At 38.8% G+C, this 18,214-nt stretch overlaps 1 protein-coding gene across 4 annotated transcripts; it reads left to right on the top strand.

Annotated features, from left to right (window-relative positions):
• Positions 1-2: 2 nt before the first annotated feature.
• LOC104608394 (haloacid dehalogenase (HAD) superfamily protein) lies at positions 3-17,352 on the top strand. 4 transcript variants are annotated; one of them, XM_088889590.1, is made up of 7 exons: positions 3-1,153; positions 1,258-1,335; positions 2,004-2,036; positions 5,630-5,703; positions 5,784-5,891; positions 15,107-15,156; positions 17,021-17,352. In XM_088889590.1, exons 1-7 carry the CDS (start codon positions 469-471, stop codon positions 17,046-17,048), a joined length of 1,056 nt encoding a protein of 351 aa, XP_088745716.1. In that variant the 5' UTR covers positions 3-468; the 3' UTR covers positions 17,049-17,352. The 4 variants fall into 4 exon arrangements, with proteins under 4 accessions (XP_088745716.1, XP_088745715.1, XP_010272665.1 ...); XM_088889589.1 differs by having other exon boundaries at positions 15,104-15,156; XM_010274363.3 differs by lacking the exon at positions 15,107-15,156.
• The last annotated feature ends 862 nt before the right edge of the window (positions 17,353-18,214 follow it).

The following is an 18,214-nucleotide window of genomic DNA, read 5'->3' as shown; positions in this document are numbered from 1 at the left end:
ATGTAGAAAGTAAAACCGGGCGGGAAGAGTGGTCGAAGCGTAAAACCCTGTTCTCAATTTGAAGGGAGAGAGGCAGAAACTAGTATTGCACAAGAGCCACCAATATGGAATGAATCTTTATCGGGGTTAATCTTATGAATACTTAAAGATAAAAAAAATTCCAATCCGACGGTTTACAGGGGGAGTACGAGTGTACGACTTTGTGCCATACACGATCTCTTTTCAAATACATCAATTCAACCCCAAATCCAATAAGCCTAATTCAAAGTCCAAACTCAAACTAGGCTTGAATTGGGCAGTCCAACTTTCCCTTGCGTTTGGTCCGGGCTTGGGCCTTAGGGATTAGGCCTGGGTTGATCTTAAACTAGCCCATTCTGCCCACGCCAAAGTCATAAAACCGAGCTGTTGCTACTTGCTAGTCACGGACCAACAATAAAGCTGGATTGAGAAGGAGAAAGAAGTTCAGAAATGCAGATAAGTTCAGTCGCTCCATTCTCCCATCATAATTGTATTCGCTGCACTACTCGGCACAGCAACCAATTCGCAGTAGCTCCATCTCTAAGTCCAACCACCACCACCAGGGCCGGTTCAGGACTCCTCGTTTTCTCGTCCAAGTCCAACCATGGCATTGGCATTGGCAGCGAGAAGTGTCTCACCACGTCGAGCACCAGTTCTACTAAAAACCGGTTTTTAGAGGAAGTGTACTCGGCCTCCTACTCGACCAACGTCGCCACCAGCACCAACGCCGACGGCAAAAGAAGCCGAAGAAGCCAGACCCAGAAAGGAGAACAAGAAGAGAACGATCATAAGCCTGGGACCAGCAGCAGAAGCAATAGCGGCGTTTCAACGAACATGTGGTGGCAAAATTTCAAGGCCAATTTGGGGCAGCGCTTCAACTTAGAGGGTATCGTTTCGTCATCGGCGGTGGTGGCGAGGGACCAGCATTTGGCCATTCCGCATCTTACTGTACCAGACATAAGTTGGATCGATTGGGCTGAGTTGCAGAGGAGGGGTTTCAAGGGTGTCGTCTTCGATAAAGACAATACGCTTACTGCTCCTTATTCTTCTGCTATCTGGCCTCCTCTAGTCCCTTCGTTGCGTCTCTGCAAATCGGTTTTTGGTGATAATGTTGCCATATTCAGCAATTCTGCCGGTAATTCTACTTTTTTTTTTCTTTTTTATTATGATCTTCGTCATTAGTAATTTTTGTTTTCCCCTCATTCTATTAGATTTTTTCCCGTTTCGTTCATTCTTTAGGGCTCTACCAGTATGATCGTGATGGTTCTAAAGCAAGAACTCTTGAAGAGTCAATCGGCATTCACGTCATCAGGCATGGTAAGTCTCATTTCTTTCTTTGTTTCTTGTCCGCTATATTTGCCTAATGAATTTGCTAAGACATTTGCAAAGTACAGATATATACGGATAGATTATGGTATACTTGTATATCCCTCAGTACACATTCTTTTTGTACATGGGCTTTTGGTTTTCAATTAACGAAAATGCTTTACCTTTAAAAGAAAAAAGATATTTGCAAAGTACTGATATAGTTTAGCAGCACTCTGTTATCTGGTTAAGCTTAATCCGGTGGTTCTAAATTTCTTATAAAATAGATATCATAGTTTTGATCTTAGCTTATCTTTGGCCAAAATGAAGAGAAAACCATGCTATATTATGAGGAATATATTTGTTATGAACTTCACTCCCCAGTAGGAAAAAAACTGTATTCCTTTGATTGATTCCAGTATAAGCAATAATCCCTAATTATTTTTGGTATCAACCAAAATAAATAAAAGTAATCCTTGAATGCTTTGTTGTTGCTTCAGGTTCAACAAGCATCCCATAGTTATTATGTCAGTATGTTTTATTCAATCATTCAGTATGAATCTTAAAGCAACTCTTGTTATAAATAACAAATTTCTGTTTCTTTGGTTGATTCTAATAGAAATAGCAGTTCTTGATTATTCATTAATATGATTTTGTTGGTTTCTGCTTTTCATTACCAGGATTAAGATGGACTTTTCTGTTCAACAGTTTGGGTAGGTATAATATGTAGATATTGAACCTTGATGGAATTTCTGGTATGTCTGTTTACTTATTAAAAATGATGTATTCACATGGTATTATTAAGTATAGTTCCTAAAGGTGTTCATGAGAATGGTCCCATGTGTACACCAGGGCTGGGTTTTAGGAGAATTAGATGGCTGAATAAAGCACTACTTGGTAAATTACCGTGGAGATTTTGGTGTAGAGAAGTTCTTTTGGGAAGAGCAATTTAATTTAAGGGTGGTCATATTTAATTGAGTTCTAAAGTGGCATCGACCACATATGGTGTATGTGTTTGGAAAGGTAGTATGCAGCTTCAACAAGCTTTTTTTTTTTTGATAAGTAAATGTTCATTAAAGGAAGCCCAAGATACCTAATCTTGGCCACTGCCTAATCTCACATCCCAACACTGTTGCACACTCCACCAGTTCCCTAGCTTCCATTTGTAAACCCACACATTTTGCCAAGTCGATCCTTAACCCTGTCACTATTTCTACTATTTCCATAATTCTCCTGAGATCTTGCACATCCTGTATCTCCCTAATCAGAGAAACAACTTTATTCAATCTACCCACCCTGAAGCCTCTAAAAATTCCTCTCTCATCTGCCCTCCTTAATAACTTGCTAAAAATTTCCATCACCAAAATAAACAACATTTGGGACAATGGATCTCCTTGTCTGCCTCTGGATGCCCTAAAGAAATCCTTTGGAGATCCATTAATAGATGTTTAAGAATAACTCACTCCCCTTATTTCTCTTACTAACTTTCTTTACCTTCTTCACCTTCTTGTTAGGGGCATTCATTATAGGGATCTTTTAGATGAATTCTCTTTTTTGTTTCCATTATATAGCAGTTCTTTGTAAGGTTGTTTGTACAGGCCATTACAGCTAGGAGCTGTGATGGGGTTTTCTCTTTTTGTTTTTCATCATAATACTTTATCTTTTTCAAAAGAAAAACTCCAAATTATTCCATGAACAAGTTTGGCAACAAATCGACATAAGTAATTCCAAATTCCCAAGGACAAACCGACAAAGCAAAAGCTGCTATGTGTCATGGAAATTGGTAGCTGATGTTGTGTTCTTTGTGTTGGCTAACCTCACTAAGGATTGACTTCCACCAGTGTCAACAATAAGCCAAGTGTTCAGAAGATTGGACCATCTCAGATCACAAAGAACTAAATAATAATGTCCATCAGCTGAAAATTCCTGGTCATATCAACACTTCATACCAATGTTTTAAAAATCGGAGGCATGATGTGAGGTTACCTGGAGGCTGGAGGTGTGAGGCATAGTTTAGAATGCAAGAGGTGTAAGCTCTTGAGCACAAGGAAGTGTAAGCCTCCTCAAGAGAAAGTGGAGGAGGTACCTTCCTGAAAATTCCTGGTCATATCAACACTTTATACCAATGTTTTAAAAATCGGAGGCATGATGTGAGGTTACCTGGAGGCTGGAGGTGTGAGGCATAGTTTAGAATGCAAGAGGTGTAAGCTCTTGAGCACAAGGAAGTGTAAGCCTCCTCAAGAGGAAGTGGAGGAGGTACCTTCTTGTTCATCTTTTATTTCATTCTTTCTTTTCTTTTCTTTTCTCTTCTCTTCTATTGTTTTCTTTCTTTCTTTCTTGAGGCATGCATGAGGCACATGAGTCATACACATAACATGCCTCAGAGGCATTTGTACCTCCAACTTATGCTGCAGGACATCTTGAGTGTACCTTGCCTGGAGGCATGCCTCAAATGCCTTTTAAAACATTGCTTTGGACATGTTTTTGTCAAACATCTCATTCATACAAGAGTAATTATTGTAGGGAGAAAGAGGACAAGAACAAAAAGGTGAATTTCCTACAAGCAAGTGGACTGATGCAAAATATACAATCTTGGACTTCCTTAAGAAGATTGATCAAATTCAGTTATTGAAAGACTAGTAAGTTTCTTTGTCTATTGGGTCATTTTGAGCATTTGTGGTAATGATGGCCCTCTTTAGTAATTTGTCCAGCAAACTAATTAAATGCCACATAACCATCACATACTACTGTCTTTTAAAATTCATCATAAAACTAAGATTATATATCTGCTCTTTTATAAGCCCAAGCTTGGCACCATAAAGTGGTCTTTGGTTTCTGTTTTCTCTAATGCAAGCAAAGTTCCCTTCAAAAACTATTAGAGTTTTTGCTTTAGATGTTTTCCACTTGTTTTCTTCTTTCAGGTATGTCCTTGAGCTTGAATCTTCTTGGGCAGCTCTCTCATTGAGGCTGCTTTAGAAGTCTATCATCCTGATCATCAATATCTCATCTTCAACAACTCTCTGGCTTGGGTAAGAGGTGACTTTTGGCCCAAGTCAGGTTCCTTGCAGCTTCAAATGCCACTTCTTATTGAGAGAACTCACACAGACACATACACAGAACTAAGGTGGATATTCGTCTTTATTTTCTAGTTTATCACTTCCCAGCAAAATGTGCTGACCTCAGGTGGAGTAGGAATGAAGGAGCCATGAGATTCAAAAGGACCAACTTAGTTGTTAGTTCTCATGTTGCAAAGGGCAATAAAAATCTCTAAATAAAAAATCCAGGACAGATAATACCAAAATTTTATTCACTCATACTGCTTTTGAAGCCACAGTTGGGTTGCTCCATTGCGACTAGGGTGACCAGGGTTCAAATCTTGGAAACAGCCTCTCTGTATGTGCAGGGGTAAGGCTGTGTACATCTGTCCCTCCCCAGACCCCGCATTGGCAGGAGCCTTGTGCACTGGGCTGCCCTGATTACTGCTTTTGAAGCCAAAGTTCCTAAAGAGACCATAAGGGACTCTAGTTGGTGAAAGAAGAGAAGTAGTGACTTTGGAAGAGATGTAGAAGAGTCTATGATATCTACAATAGAACAGAATACAGCTACATTGAAGGTCATCCTAGCATCTCACCTCACTCCTACAGATGAGCTGTGGGAGATTTTGGCAGGGGTTGGCACAGATTCTAGGATATCTATGATAGAGTGGAGTATTGCACCATCAGAGGTCATTCTAGTATTTCACCTTTCACCATTCTCCCATTAAGATGATTATATTTGATGAACCAAGAAAGATGAAGACAGATTGGTGACAGTGGATTTCAAGGGACGAACTAGGTATTTGGTTTATCATGTCTGTAGTCCTATGCCAATGGCTCTCACTTGTAAGAAAATAAAATTGCATATTGTAATTTAGAGTTTTCTTTTTTACCATTATTACATGTACACATGTATGTGTGTCCTAAATGTAATATTCTTATTTTCACATTCTCTTAAGTTCCTTTGATTATTTTCAAGTGATAATAGCTTATATATTCCTGAAATGTCTTAGCTAGGGGAGTATTTCCTGTATTGAAAATTTAGACCTTGGATATAGTTATTTTATTTCATATTTTATTGACCACATATGCAGTGCAGGCTTCAGAGTAAGATATTTTTAGCATTCTTTTAATTTTTTTTTCAGATTCTCCACATTTTAATTTCAGAACCATATGAAAAAAAAGGAAGGTCTTTTTAGGGGCCACCCTGGACTTTTTGAATTTCATTAATACCTCCAGCATTTAACATTGTTATGTATGTTGGACTTCAGGGAAAAAGAAGCCTGCTGGAACAGCTGAAGATATTCAAAAATACTTGGGCTGTGCAACCTCACTAACTGTCATGGTAGAATCTTTACATCTGCAAAAAAAAAATGTCTTTCCATTGTGGCCACTTGACTTACCTAGCTTGATTTTGGATGACAGGTGGGTGATCGCCACTTTACAGATATTGTCTATGGAAACCGGAATGGCTTCCTGACAATTCTAACGGAACCATTAACTCTTGCTGAGGAGCCTTTCATTGTTAAGCAGGTTCATATTCTTCAATTCTTTCTTTTTCAGAACCAAATAATTGAAATTTGTTCTGATGGTAGACTTGTTGTCTTTCAACCAAAAGATCCAAGCTAAAATCCTTTTATTTATGGTTTATCCATCCAAAAAATACATTTTGTTTTGCAAAATTTCATTAAAAATAACACCTGAACACCTTGAAGTTTGCAAAATCAGTCATGGTTCTACTTTTAGGTAAGATATAATAATAAATAATATAATGAGGCTTGCAAAAAAAAAATCAACCAAAAGATTCAAGTTAAAATGTTATTTAGCAATAAAAGTGATACAGAGGTGAGGGTGAGTAAAATCTTGGAACCTTTTTCCCTAGGGGAGAAGAATTTGCAAGGAGAGCATTCAGAGAGGTGGAAGAAGAGGGAAATAAGGGGGAGGAAAGGAAAACCAAAGAGCAGGAAGCAACTCAAGGAAGCTATTGGAGGTTTGAATGAATAGGACAAAAAGGATGAGCATTTGTTCCTAGAATATAGGAGGCTTAAGAGTAGAAATCTGCCGAATTAAAAAAATATAAAAGAAAAGTAGTTTCTTGAAGAGAGAAGGAAGAGAGGAGGAGAAGAAGAGAAGAAGAGAAGTTGAAAAGAAAAGAGAGCAATAATCTAGTCGCCCCCCCTTCACTTATTATTTATACTAAAATAATAGAATAGTACAAAGACAACTATGCCCTTATAGGGCCGCAAAACATAAAACAGCATATATAACACTTAAAAACATAATAAAATTTGGACTCACATAACTGTTATGGTCCCCACCTCCTATCTAACAACTAATATAAAACATCTACTCAGAAAAACATCATAAAACTAATTAATCTTCAACACTCCCCCTTAAGTTGGGAGTAAATGTCACACATTCCCAACTTGCGTAGATCATGTTCAAGCTTGTTCTTTGCCACCCCTTTAGTAAGAACATCAGCCAGTTGCAACTCTAAAGAGACATAAGGCAAACAAACTTCTCCGGTTGTTACCCTTTCTCTTATAAAGTGTCTATCAACTTCAATGTGTTTTGTTCCATCATGCTGAATTGGATTGTGGGCAATATTGATTGCAGCCTGATTGTCACAGTATAACATCATAGGTTCCTCTGCCTTCACCCCAATCTCACTCACAAGAGATCTAACCCAAAGAAGTTCTGAGACACCATGAGCCATGGATCTATACTCAGCATCTACACTTGACCTTGCTACAATTGCTTGCTTCTTACTCTTCCAGGAGATTAAGTTTCCACGTATAAAAGTACACTCCTGATGTAGACCTCTTGTCATCTAAGCATCCTGCCCAGTCTGCATCTGTATAGGATTCTAGCTTCAGATTCTCATGATTTGAGAAAAGAATGCCTCTAACAGGGTGCTTTTTTAGATATGCAAGTATTCTCTCAATAGCTTCCCAGTGCTGAACCCGAGGTGCATGCATGTACTGGCTCACAACACTGACAGCATAAGAAATATCTGGTCGTGTCTTACACAAATACAGTAGTCGGACCACCATTCTTTGATATCTCCCCACATCCTTTACCAACTCACCATCCACATCATTAATTCTGTGATTTGGGTCAATAGGAGTGTCTGTTGGTTTGGTCCCTAGCTTTCCAGTCTCCCGCATTAGGTCAAGTACATACTTTCTCTATGAAATGAAGATCTCATGCTTGGATCTTGCAACTTCAATCCCTAAGAAGTATTTGAGCTCACCAAGATCTTTGATCACAAATTATTGCTGCAATGATTTTTTGAGATCATCAATCTCCTCTAGATCATTTCCTGTCACCATTATATCATCCACATACACAATCAAAATTGACACCAGAGCATCTCTCCTCTTCACAAAGAGGGTGTGATCAAACTGTGTTTGTGTGTATCTAAAAACGGATGAGTGCCCCTCTGAACCTGTTAAACCAAGCCCTAGGTGACTATTTCAGTCCATATAGAGATTTTCTGAGTCTGCACACCTTTCATTTACCAACATTTTCATAAAAGCCTGTTGGAATGTCCATATATACCTCCTCTTGTAAATCACCATTGAGAAAAGCATTTTTTACATCAATCTGGAACAAGGGCCATGAATAGGTGGCTGCTAGAGATGAAAGGATACGAATTGAACTCATCTTAGCTACTGGTGCAAAGGTTTCCAGATAATCAACACCATAGGTCTGAGTATACCCTTTGCTACCAACCTTGCCTTGTACCTCTCTATCTTGCCATCGGCCTTATAATTCACTGTGAATACCCATCTACATCCGACTATCTCCTTGTTTAGGAGAAGATCAACTATTTCCCAAATTTGGTTTTTGACTAAAGCATCCATCTCATCTTGCATGGTTGTTTTCCACTCAAGTTTGGAGAGGGCCTCAGTAACATTCTTGGGGTATAGACACGGAATCTAGGGAAGAAAGAAAAGCACGGTAGGAGGGTGATAACGCACTGTAGGAAAGATGGTTTGAAATGCAGTGGACTGTACACTTTCTCTTCCCCTTACAAAGTGCAATGGGAAGATCAAGGTCAGTGGGATCAGTTGCAACAATGGTGTTTGGGACAAAAGCATTATCATCAGAAAACATAGCAGGCTCAGGCTCAAGAGGAATAACTGGAGTTGTATCTGCCGAATCTGGAGTTTCAGAAGGACTGACAGAGAGTGGTGTGGGTTGAGGATGTGTGGAGTCAACCATCATCTGCCGGCACTGATATTTTTGTGAGGCTGCCTGAAGTGGCTCAAGCAATGAAACTGGAGGTGCAAGTGTTGGCTGAACTGATGTAGATGCTGGCTGAACTGATGGAGGCACCATAGAAACAGGAAGAGTAACAGATAGTGAGTTCTCCTCCCCAAAACTCTCCCCCTGAGGAGAACCACTCGAGAAGAAGAATGTGTATTCAAAGAAGGTAACATCCATAGTGACAAATCTGCTCCTCGACATTGGGTCATAACAGCAATATCCCTTTTGGTTCTGAGCATACCCAAGAAAAACACATTTCTTGGCCTTAGGATCCAATTTCTTGCGATGAGGGTCAAGAATGTGAATAAAAGAAACACAATCAAAAACCCTTAGAGGTATATGAAATATCTTTCCATCTGGAAAAAGAAGGCTAAATGGCACCTTAAACCCCAAAGTTCGTGAAGGAACACAGATAGTCCAACCTACTACTCCGCTTGGGCTGTCATTCCTAGTTAAAGAGATTTGGAGCAAACCCATTCCTCCTCGGGTTGGTAGTTTTTGTGGGGAAATTCTCGTGGAAAGAGTTAACATAAATGACTTGTTTCAAAGAAAGGCCCAACTGTTGTTTACTTCCCAGTAGGTGTATTCTTTGCAAAGCTGATGGGGAAACAGGTTATCATATTATGGTTACTTGTCCAGTTACTAAAACTGTTTGAGTGGGTGTTTTCCCTTTTTGGGTATACTTGAAATCCCCCCGTGAGTGTGCAATGCTTGTTCTCTCCTTCTTTCTTTAATTGGCCTAAGAGAAGGGGGAAGATTATGTGGAGAAGCATTAGGGCTGCAGTGTGCTAGTCAATATGGGAAGAAAGAAATTCACGAATTTTTTCAGATAAGGAAAGAACCACAAAAAACCTAACAGATTTGATACTTTCAAGGGTTGCTCATTGGCTGAAATCAATGGAGATATTCTCTGAATTCTCTATGGCAGACATGCTGAGAAAGTGGAAAGAGGTTGCTATTGCTGCTATGTATAAAAGGAACTATAGTCCCACTTAGACCCCCCCCTCCGCCGGATTCATAAAACTAAATTTTGATGGATGTAGCTTAAGGAATCCAGGGCCTTCTGGGATAGGGGATGTTTTCAGGAATGAGGAGGAGTATATTACTGCCATGTTCTTTGGGCCAATTGGAGAGGGTGACTCTCTTAGGGCTGAAATTCTAGCAGTTCTTGAAGGAATCCAAAGAGCAAGAGATTTAAGCATTAGATGCTTAGTGATTGAGGGGGGCTTGAAGGTGATGATTAGGTGGCTGAAAGGAGATATCAATGGCTTGTGGAGCTATAACAATGAGAAAAAAAATTTAATTGGTTGTGTAAGGACTTAGAGGTGCAATACTGTCGGGTGAAGAGAAGTGCTAACTCAATGGCTGATGGGTTAGCTAAGCAAGGGGTGGCTAAGGATTCTTTGTTTTGGGCACATTTTTAGTATTTTCTTGCCATTTTGATGTTGGGGAGTTAAGATAGTTTACCTCCCCATTTTTCGTAAGTAATTTTCACAAGTATAATTTATTAATAAAGATTTCTGTTATCGATTAAAAAAAAATGCACGGCTGTAAGAATTGCATCTCCCCAGAACTGCACAGGAACTGAAGCACACACCATAAGACTCCTTGCCACCTCCACAATGTGTCTGTTTTTTCTCTTACCAACTCCATTCTATTGCGGTGTATATGCACAACTGCTCTGATGAACTATACCATGTTCTAAGAGATATGTGGTCAAGTCCTTCTCAAAGTACTCTTTGGCATTATCTAATCTAAAAGCTTTAGTTCTCACTCCAAATTGTGTGAGAACCATCTGGTGGAACTGTCGTACCAAGTTAGGAACCTCATCACATGATCTCATCAAATATATCCAAGAATATCATGTATAATCATCCACAAACAAGAGAAAGTAACAAAGTCCTCCCATGGAAGGGATATGATATGGCCCCCCATACATCAATGTGAACAGTATTAAAAGCAGAAGTACTTCTTTTATTACTTGGTTCAAAAGATTGTCTACAATGCTTTCCTAATTGCAACTCGCACACTCCAAAGTAGATAACTGAACAGACTCAAACAACTTTGGTGAAAGACATTTCAAAGAACTAAAAGAAAGATGTTCCAAATGATTGTGGCAAAGCATAATCTGGTTCATTGACTCTGACCCACTACTACTGTTGTTGTTAACATGATGGCCCTGATGTCTCAGAATCTCATCTAGAAGGTAGACTCCATTCACCTTACGACCACTCCCAATCATCTTCTGACTCCAGATCCTGCAAAACACAATTACCAGGAAGAAAGGTCGTGGAACAATTCAATTTTTTTGTCAAAGAACTAACAGAGAGTAGGCTGGTATGAAGTCTAGGGACATGTAAAACAGAAGACAGAGTTGTACCATTGGTCACTCTAACTATCCCCTTCCCAACAATGGGCATATGTGAACCATCTGCTACAGAGACTCTGTTTCTACCAAAGCACAATTGATAGGAACTGAAAATGGTAGGGGCATTAGTCATATGCTCAGGTGCTCCTGAGTCTATAACCTAGGCAGGTCCCTCCTTACCAGAAGTGGGTGCAATATTTGCCTGTATGTGCAAAGGAAGTGGTGTAGTTGGCTCTAGCATTCTGCTGTTCATCTGGAAGGCTAGAGCTAGGTGAACCTTTCTTACTCATAAGTTGTTCAAACCTCTCCAACTCTATTCTCACTGCTACTACTACAATGGATTCCCAATCAGTTTGGGAGAGAGGGGCTGAAGAGTCTCCTGTAGTGGCCACATTTGCATTTCCCTTCTTGTTTCTTATCCAAGTAGGCATAAGATTTGGATGAAGCTTCCAACAAGTGTCCCTAGTATGCTTAGGCTTCTTGCAATAATCACACACCAAGTCCTTCTTATCTTCCCTTTTAGTCTTATTACTCCCCTTGTCTCCATTCGGCTTAGGTTTTGTTGTACCAACCATAGCCCGGTCAATCCCAGGTTGTCTCAGCATTACATTCCTTCTACTCCCCTCTCCAGAGACAAAGGCATAGGCCTGAGAGAGTGTCACACCCTACCTAGAAAGAATATGCTGCCTAGCAATGTCAAATTCAGGGTTCAACCCTGCCAAGAACTCAAAAACCCTATTCCTCTCTACCAGTCTGTGATAAGTTGTTGCATCATTTACACTTTCCCATACCACAGTTTCTAAGTGATCTATTTCCTGCCATAGGGTTTTCAGCATGGAGAAATACACAACAAGAAGTTTTTCTCCCTGTTTCATACTTATCACCTGATTTCTTAACTGATAGGCTCTAGCTTCATTTTGCTTCTGAGAGTAGGTTTCAGTCACTCCATCCCAAATCTCCTTAGCAGTATTAGCCCATAGGAAATTTTTTGCAATATGTAGCCAGGACATTACCATGTAATTCTCCTGCACCCTTCGGGAAGAGTCTGTATCAGGTTTCTTCTCCCCAGTGAGATACCCTAATTTTCCACGGGCACCAATAGCCATCTTAGCTGATTGTGCCCACTCCAAATAATTTGTACCATCAAGTTTTATTGTAGTAATGATCCCAGATCCAAAAATATCACTACTACCTCCAACACCCAATGCCACAGTACCGGTAGATATCATCTCGGTATTCCAACTCTCCATCTTATTTCAAATAGTTCAACAGTAAGAAAAAAATAGATTGGAGACCTTCAAAAAATAATTTAATATCACACACAGAGACCAATCCTTCCGAAAGAAGAAAACCCTAGCTGGAGGGAAATCTCTCTCCTCCCCACGCCTCCCAATAGAGAGAAAAGTGAATCAACCACTCCAGGAGGCGCAGAAAATTCCATAAACCAAACCGCCCTTTTCAGAAAATCAAAAGAAAACTAACAATACTTGGGCACCCAAGATCAAATAAAAAACAAAGAGTCCAACTTTTCTGGGACTCTTCCCCGTACTCCAGTTCTTCCTGATTTTGATGTCGAACAGTAGATCACCTTCCTGATGACTAGATCCCACCAAAAACTCCAAGAACTGGGCAATTTATAGCAGATCGATCAGCCCTTTACTACTTCATGCAGTCGGCTGATCTAAGGCTGCATGAGAATGCTTCAAGAAACCCTAGCCGATGCTTTGATACCAAGTAGAAATCTGCTGAATTAAAAAAATATAAAAGAAAAGTAGTTTCTTGAAGAGAGAAGGAGAAGAAGAGAAGTTGAAAAGAAAAGAGAGCAATAATCTGGCCGCCCCCTTCACTTATTATTTATACTAAAATAATATAACAGTACAAAGACAATTATGCCCTCATAGGGTGGCAAAACATAAAACAGCATATATAACACTCAAAATGAACCCATTTCTTCCTTCTTAGTCCCTTCAGCTTCCACTTCGGGCTTTGGTTGGAACCTTGGCCTGAGTAGGGCAATTAGGGATACGGACTTGGATAGCCTGGTAGCTCTGCTAGCCTCCCTTGAGGGTGTCTTCCTAAACCCTGCGAAGGAAGACACCAGATTTTGGACCCTTTCTAGCTCTGGTACCTTTTCTTGTGCTTCTTTCTTTGAAACCTTAACTCAGCCTCCTACCCCCCTGGGGTTGTCCTTTCCAGTTAAGGAAATTTGGAGCAGACCTATTCCTCCTCGGGTGGGGTTTTTTAGTTGGGAAATTTTCCTAGAAAGAATCAACACTTTAGACTTACTCCAAAGAAAGAGACCCAACTATTGTCTACTTCCTAATAGATGTTCTCTTTGTAAAGCTGATGGGGAATCTGGCTACCACCTCATGGTCTCTTGTAAGGTTGCTAAATCTGTTTGGGAGTGGGTTTTCTCTCGTTTTGGGCGTTCTTGGTATCCTTCGGAGACTGTCCAAGGTTTGTTTTCTCCTTCTTTTTTCAGTTGGCCTAAGAAGCGAGGGAAGACTATGTGGAGGTGTATTAGGGCAGTGGTTTGCTGGTCTTTGTGGGAAGAAAGAAACTCACACATTTTTTGACAAGGAAAAAACTTTGGAAGATTTGTTAGATCGAATCCTCATAAGAGCGGTCCACTGGCTAAAATCTTTGGAGTTGTTTTCAGATTGTCCTATGGATGACTTACTAAGAAATTGGAAAGAGATTGCTTTCACTGCTAGATGCAAGAGGACTCTTTGTCCGTCCTGGTCCCCTCCCCCCTCGGGCTTTATAAAGCTGAATTTTAATGGCAGCAATGTAAGGAATCCAGGGCCCTCTGGGATTGGAGTTCTTCAGGAATGAGGAAGGGATTGTTACTGCTTTATTCTTTGGCCCTATTGGAGAAGGTGACTCTCTTAGGGCTGAGATCCTTGCAGCGCTTGAAGGAATTCGAAGAGCAAAAGATCTAAATATTAGCCGTTTGATTCTGGAAGGTGACTCGAAGGTGGTGGTTAATTGGTTGAAGACAGAGGACAGTGGTTTGTGGAACTTTAACAATGAGAAAAAACAGTTCTTATGGCTGGGTAGGGACATTGAGATTCAGTACAGCTGGGTGAAGAGGAGTGCCAACTCATTTGCGGATGGGTTGGCCAAGCAAGGAGTGAATAGGGAGGCTGTTTTTTGGGCTAGTTTTTAATTTTCTTTACATTCCCTGTGTTTTCTGTTTTTGGGGAGCTAAGTTATTTTATCTCCCTTTGTATTCTTTTCCCTCTATTCTCTTAATTTAATGAAGTTGATGTTATTGATCAAAAAAAAAAAAACACTCAAAAACATAATAAAATTTGGACTCACATAACTACTGTGGTCCCCATCTCCTATCTAACAACTGACATAAAACATCTACTCAGAAAAACATCATAAAACTAATTAATCTTCAACAATAAGAAACCCAAAAAGAAGAGAAGTGATCAGTAATTTTGTCAAAAATTACAGAATTAAAACTCTGATACTTCAAGAAATGAAACTAGAGGAAGTGGAATGGAGAATTATAAGTGAGACATGGCATTCAAGAAATAGGGATTGGGTGATGTAGGGTTCAGAATGTTTGTCAGGAGAATTGATCTCTATTTAGGAAGCAGGATTGCTGAACAAGGTTTATTTTTTGCCAGAAGATTTCTCTATTCTTCAATTGTTGGTTCAATGTAATCTTGTGAAAGCCATTTAGGCTTACTTCCTCAAGCTTTTCAATGTGGTTGGATGATCACCAATTGATTCTGCTGAGATCTTTGATTGCTGACCAAGAGTCCTAGGAAATCCTAAGTCTAAAATCATTTGGAGTTGCATCCCCTTTGCCATTTATTGGGAGGTGTGGAACGAAAGAAAAGAATTTATGAGGGGAAGTTGAAAAGCGTTGAAGAAGTTGGGGCAGCAATCAACTCAAAGTTGATTGGGTGTTAATTCTTCCAGAATTTGAAGGCCTCAGGAAAGAAGATTTTGGAGCCAGATATTTGGTGTACTTTAAATGTTTAATTCGTTTTCTTGTATCTTGAATTAGTGAATCTTTTTTTATTTTCTGGACTTTTCAGTTGTTGGGGGTGTCTCCTTTTCACCAAGATATATTTTTTTTTATCAGCAGGAAAAATTTTATCAAATCAAACTTAGAAATTACAAGGAGTCACCAAGCTGGTGAGTCCTTGTCGCCGAGTTGATGTATTTTTTCTTATCTTTAGCAATAAAATTTTCTTCTTTATTTATCTTCAAAAAAAATCCTATTTATAGTTTATCCATAAAAAAAATACTTTTGTTTTGGAAAAACCTCATTAAAAAACACTCAAACACCTTGAAGTTTGTAATATCAGTCATGGTCCTACTTTTAGGTAAGATATAATAATAAATAATATAATGAGATTTCTTCTTAAATAAGACTATAGCAGAAGGATGAGCAGAAACTGTTGTTGGTTGCGTAGTTTTAACATCATTTGCTTGAACAACTTTTGGCAAGTTCTGTTCTGTATCGAGTGAGAAAATAGAAGGCAAGAGCAGGATAGCAGGATCTAGGAGTAGGTGTTGCCAATACACTGCATAATAGACTGTTTGAGTTTCCAAAAGGATGAAATAGAGATGTAATGATGGGCCTTTAAATGATGAAACCATTTCTAGATAAAGGGTATGGAAATAAATAAATAAACTCTGAATCATGTGAAGCTTAGTATTAAGTGTTATAGGAGAGATTAATCTCTTCGTGTCTGAAATTTCTGAAACATAAAAATGTTAGTGTATTTATTTCATGAAAGATGTCCTCAAGTAGAACAATCAAGTTATACATTGGTACTGATGGCGGGAAGATACTGGGATCCTACAAATTGCACTTTTAGTAGTGGCCTTTTCTAGTGCGAAGGTAATTTGGGTGATTAACAATAAAGACTAGAGATGGAAAAGCAAGTATGCAGCTTGCTGTCCACTAAAACATGAGCATGAAATTAGATTCCAGTAATGAAGCATTTTAGAACTACGAGGAGGAAAATCTTACTATTAGAACATACAACAGAAAAATAGATCGCTTGGAAGAAATAACAAGAATTTTCTAAACCAAACTCCTATTCTACTTATCTGAAATAAATAAATAAAATAAATCTTTGTTCATAAGATCAACTCTTCAAATTTTTAGTACATTGTGTATAGACTTGACACAAAGATCTCCCTATACAAACTCCATTTCCAACTCAGAAAGTAACAGCAACAACTACTAAATTCTAATTGTTTTACTACTAAGACTAGCCCATATATATCATATCCATAAAAGCACTTAAATATGGACTCTTAACTCCTAAACCAACTGTAAATAGCCATTAGTAATCCTACTAAAACTAAATAGACCAAAAAGTAAATTCTTTAGAGTTAAGATACATCTAAAAATAGAAATTATCTAATTCTGTCATAAACATATGCCATATCCTCAGAATGGCCATTACTTTCCCAAATAAATCAGATTGACAAGATTTTGATCTTGTTTGGTTGGTAACAAAATGCCTATCGTATGGCACCAAGATCAATTTAAACAGACAAGTTTTCAACCCCTTAAGCTTGGACTGCAATACAATTGGCGTGACTTGTACCCCGAGGGCCGAGACCATTATTATCTTGACCTCTTTTTAGATCTAGGATAGTGGAAAGTGGAATCCATAGGAGCCTCAACGCATGGAAACCCAATTTTCTTAGGGAAGTTCCAAATCATAAACCTAATACTTTTTTTTTATCTCCTTTTGATTTATTGGTCTATTTCATTCTCCCCTACTTGACAAAAAAGTGTCATTGAAATACCAAACTAAAAATGTCTTTTTTTTTAAATAGAATGGAGTATTGACTAACCAAAACTCACAATACACTTTTTTTTGTGTCAACCTTGCATAATACCAATGGTTTCTAGAGAAAGGCAAGCGCTAGGTGGAACAAATTGGCAAATATAAGTTGAGAAGTTGGATATTTGATATTTTTTCTTCTGAAAAATGCTAGAAACTTGATTTATAGATACTGAATTATATGCGTTCAGGTGCGGAAATTGGAGGCTTTTCTGGTGAAAAATTGGTGTCAGAGGGGATTCAAGCCCATTAATCACAGTTTACTACCAGAAGCCACGCAATGTATTAAAGATCCACCCTCATTGTAAGAGAACATTGTGTATATGCATGTGCAAAATCAGTTTTTGCTCGCGTTCTACACTCTCCTGAGCTGAACAAATTATATTTGAATCAAGTTTCGGGAATAAAACCTAAATTTCTCAAAATGGTTTAAGTAGAAACTGTTTTGTAAAGGGTGAAAGAAGAAAATGAAAGCTACAGATTTGACAATTAAATGTTTGATATGAAATTACGAATCTTCATCCATGTTTAGGATTGGCAGTGTAAGACGGTATTCGGTGTCAGTGTCGCTTATTTAGGCAAAGTTTCAATCTTGGAATTAGTAAAGCAATTGGGTACATGGTGCTGTCAAGGTATATGGTTTCAGGAAAAACCACAATACCAAAGACAAAGACCTACAAAAGAAGAAATTCTGGTGATTTAAGAATCAGTGATATCGTGTATTGTGTTTGTTAATGCAAAAAAGATGGTAATAATAGACTAATAGTGATATGGTTTGAAATGATTACTACTTGTTTGAGAATTGAGAGAAAGAGAGGAAAGCGGTGGAAAGAAAAGTTGCTGAAGGGTTCACTTTCTTAACAGAGAGCTCCAGTATGTTAGTTGATGATCCCACTAGAGTGTGGGACGTTAGAGTTGCAGGGTTCATTCTGAATCAATATGCATGCGATTGCTCACGTGTGATGGATCCCTTGTGGTTCTCTAACTGGTACTAAAAAAATGTTTCCCATGTGATTGGGTTGCTGAGGGTTTTTCCATTTTAACGATCTAGTAAACCCATGCAATGCCTGGAGTTGAAAAGAAAGTTGCTAAGAGGCTTTGGAAAAAGATTTTACGTACATACCCATTTAATTAAGAAGTGTTTGAGAATTCTATTTAACCTAGGCCTCAAGGTCCATGTCCAGGGATAATCTTGGTTTGGTCCCAGGGTGCACATAAGGCCCACTGACCAACCTATCTAATTCATACCCCTGCCATATTAAAAAGTGAAGGGATTTAAAGAGTTTTTTTTTTGGCAAAGGATTTAAAATGATTTAAGATGAGAGATTTAACGGGAGGGAGAGGTTAGAAACATTAACCATCAAGGCGGGGGGAAAGTAAAAGTT

This window comes from Nelumbo nucifera, chromosome 6, assembly GCF_055504915.1.
Source record: "Nelumbo nucifera cultivar China Antique chromosome 6, China Antique-T2T, whole genome shotgun sequence".
Lineage (NCBI taxonomy): Eukaryota > Viridiplantae > Streptophyta > Magnoliopsida > Proteales > Nelumbonaceae > Nelumbo > Nelumbo nucifera.
The sequence above is the reverse complement of the archived record's forward strand: the minus strand, read 5'-3'. Positions and strand labels throughout refer to the sequence as shown.

Coding starts and splice junctions, on each gene's coding strand:
- LOC104608394 (XM_010274363.3), top strand. CDS start 469: ATGCAGATAAGTTCAGTCGCTCCATTCTCCCATCATAATTGTATTCGC. Junction 1,154..1,257: donor CATATTCAGCAATTCTGCCG/GTAATTCTACTT, acceptor TTCATTCTTTAG/GGCTCTACCAGTATGATCGT. Junction 5,704..5,783: donor CAACCTCACTAACTGTCATG/GTAGAATCTTTA, acceptor TTTGGATGACAG/GTGGGTGATCGCCACTTTAC.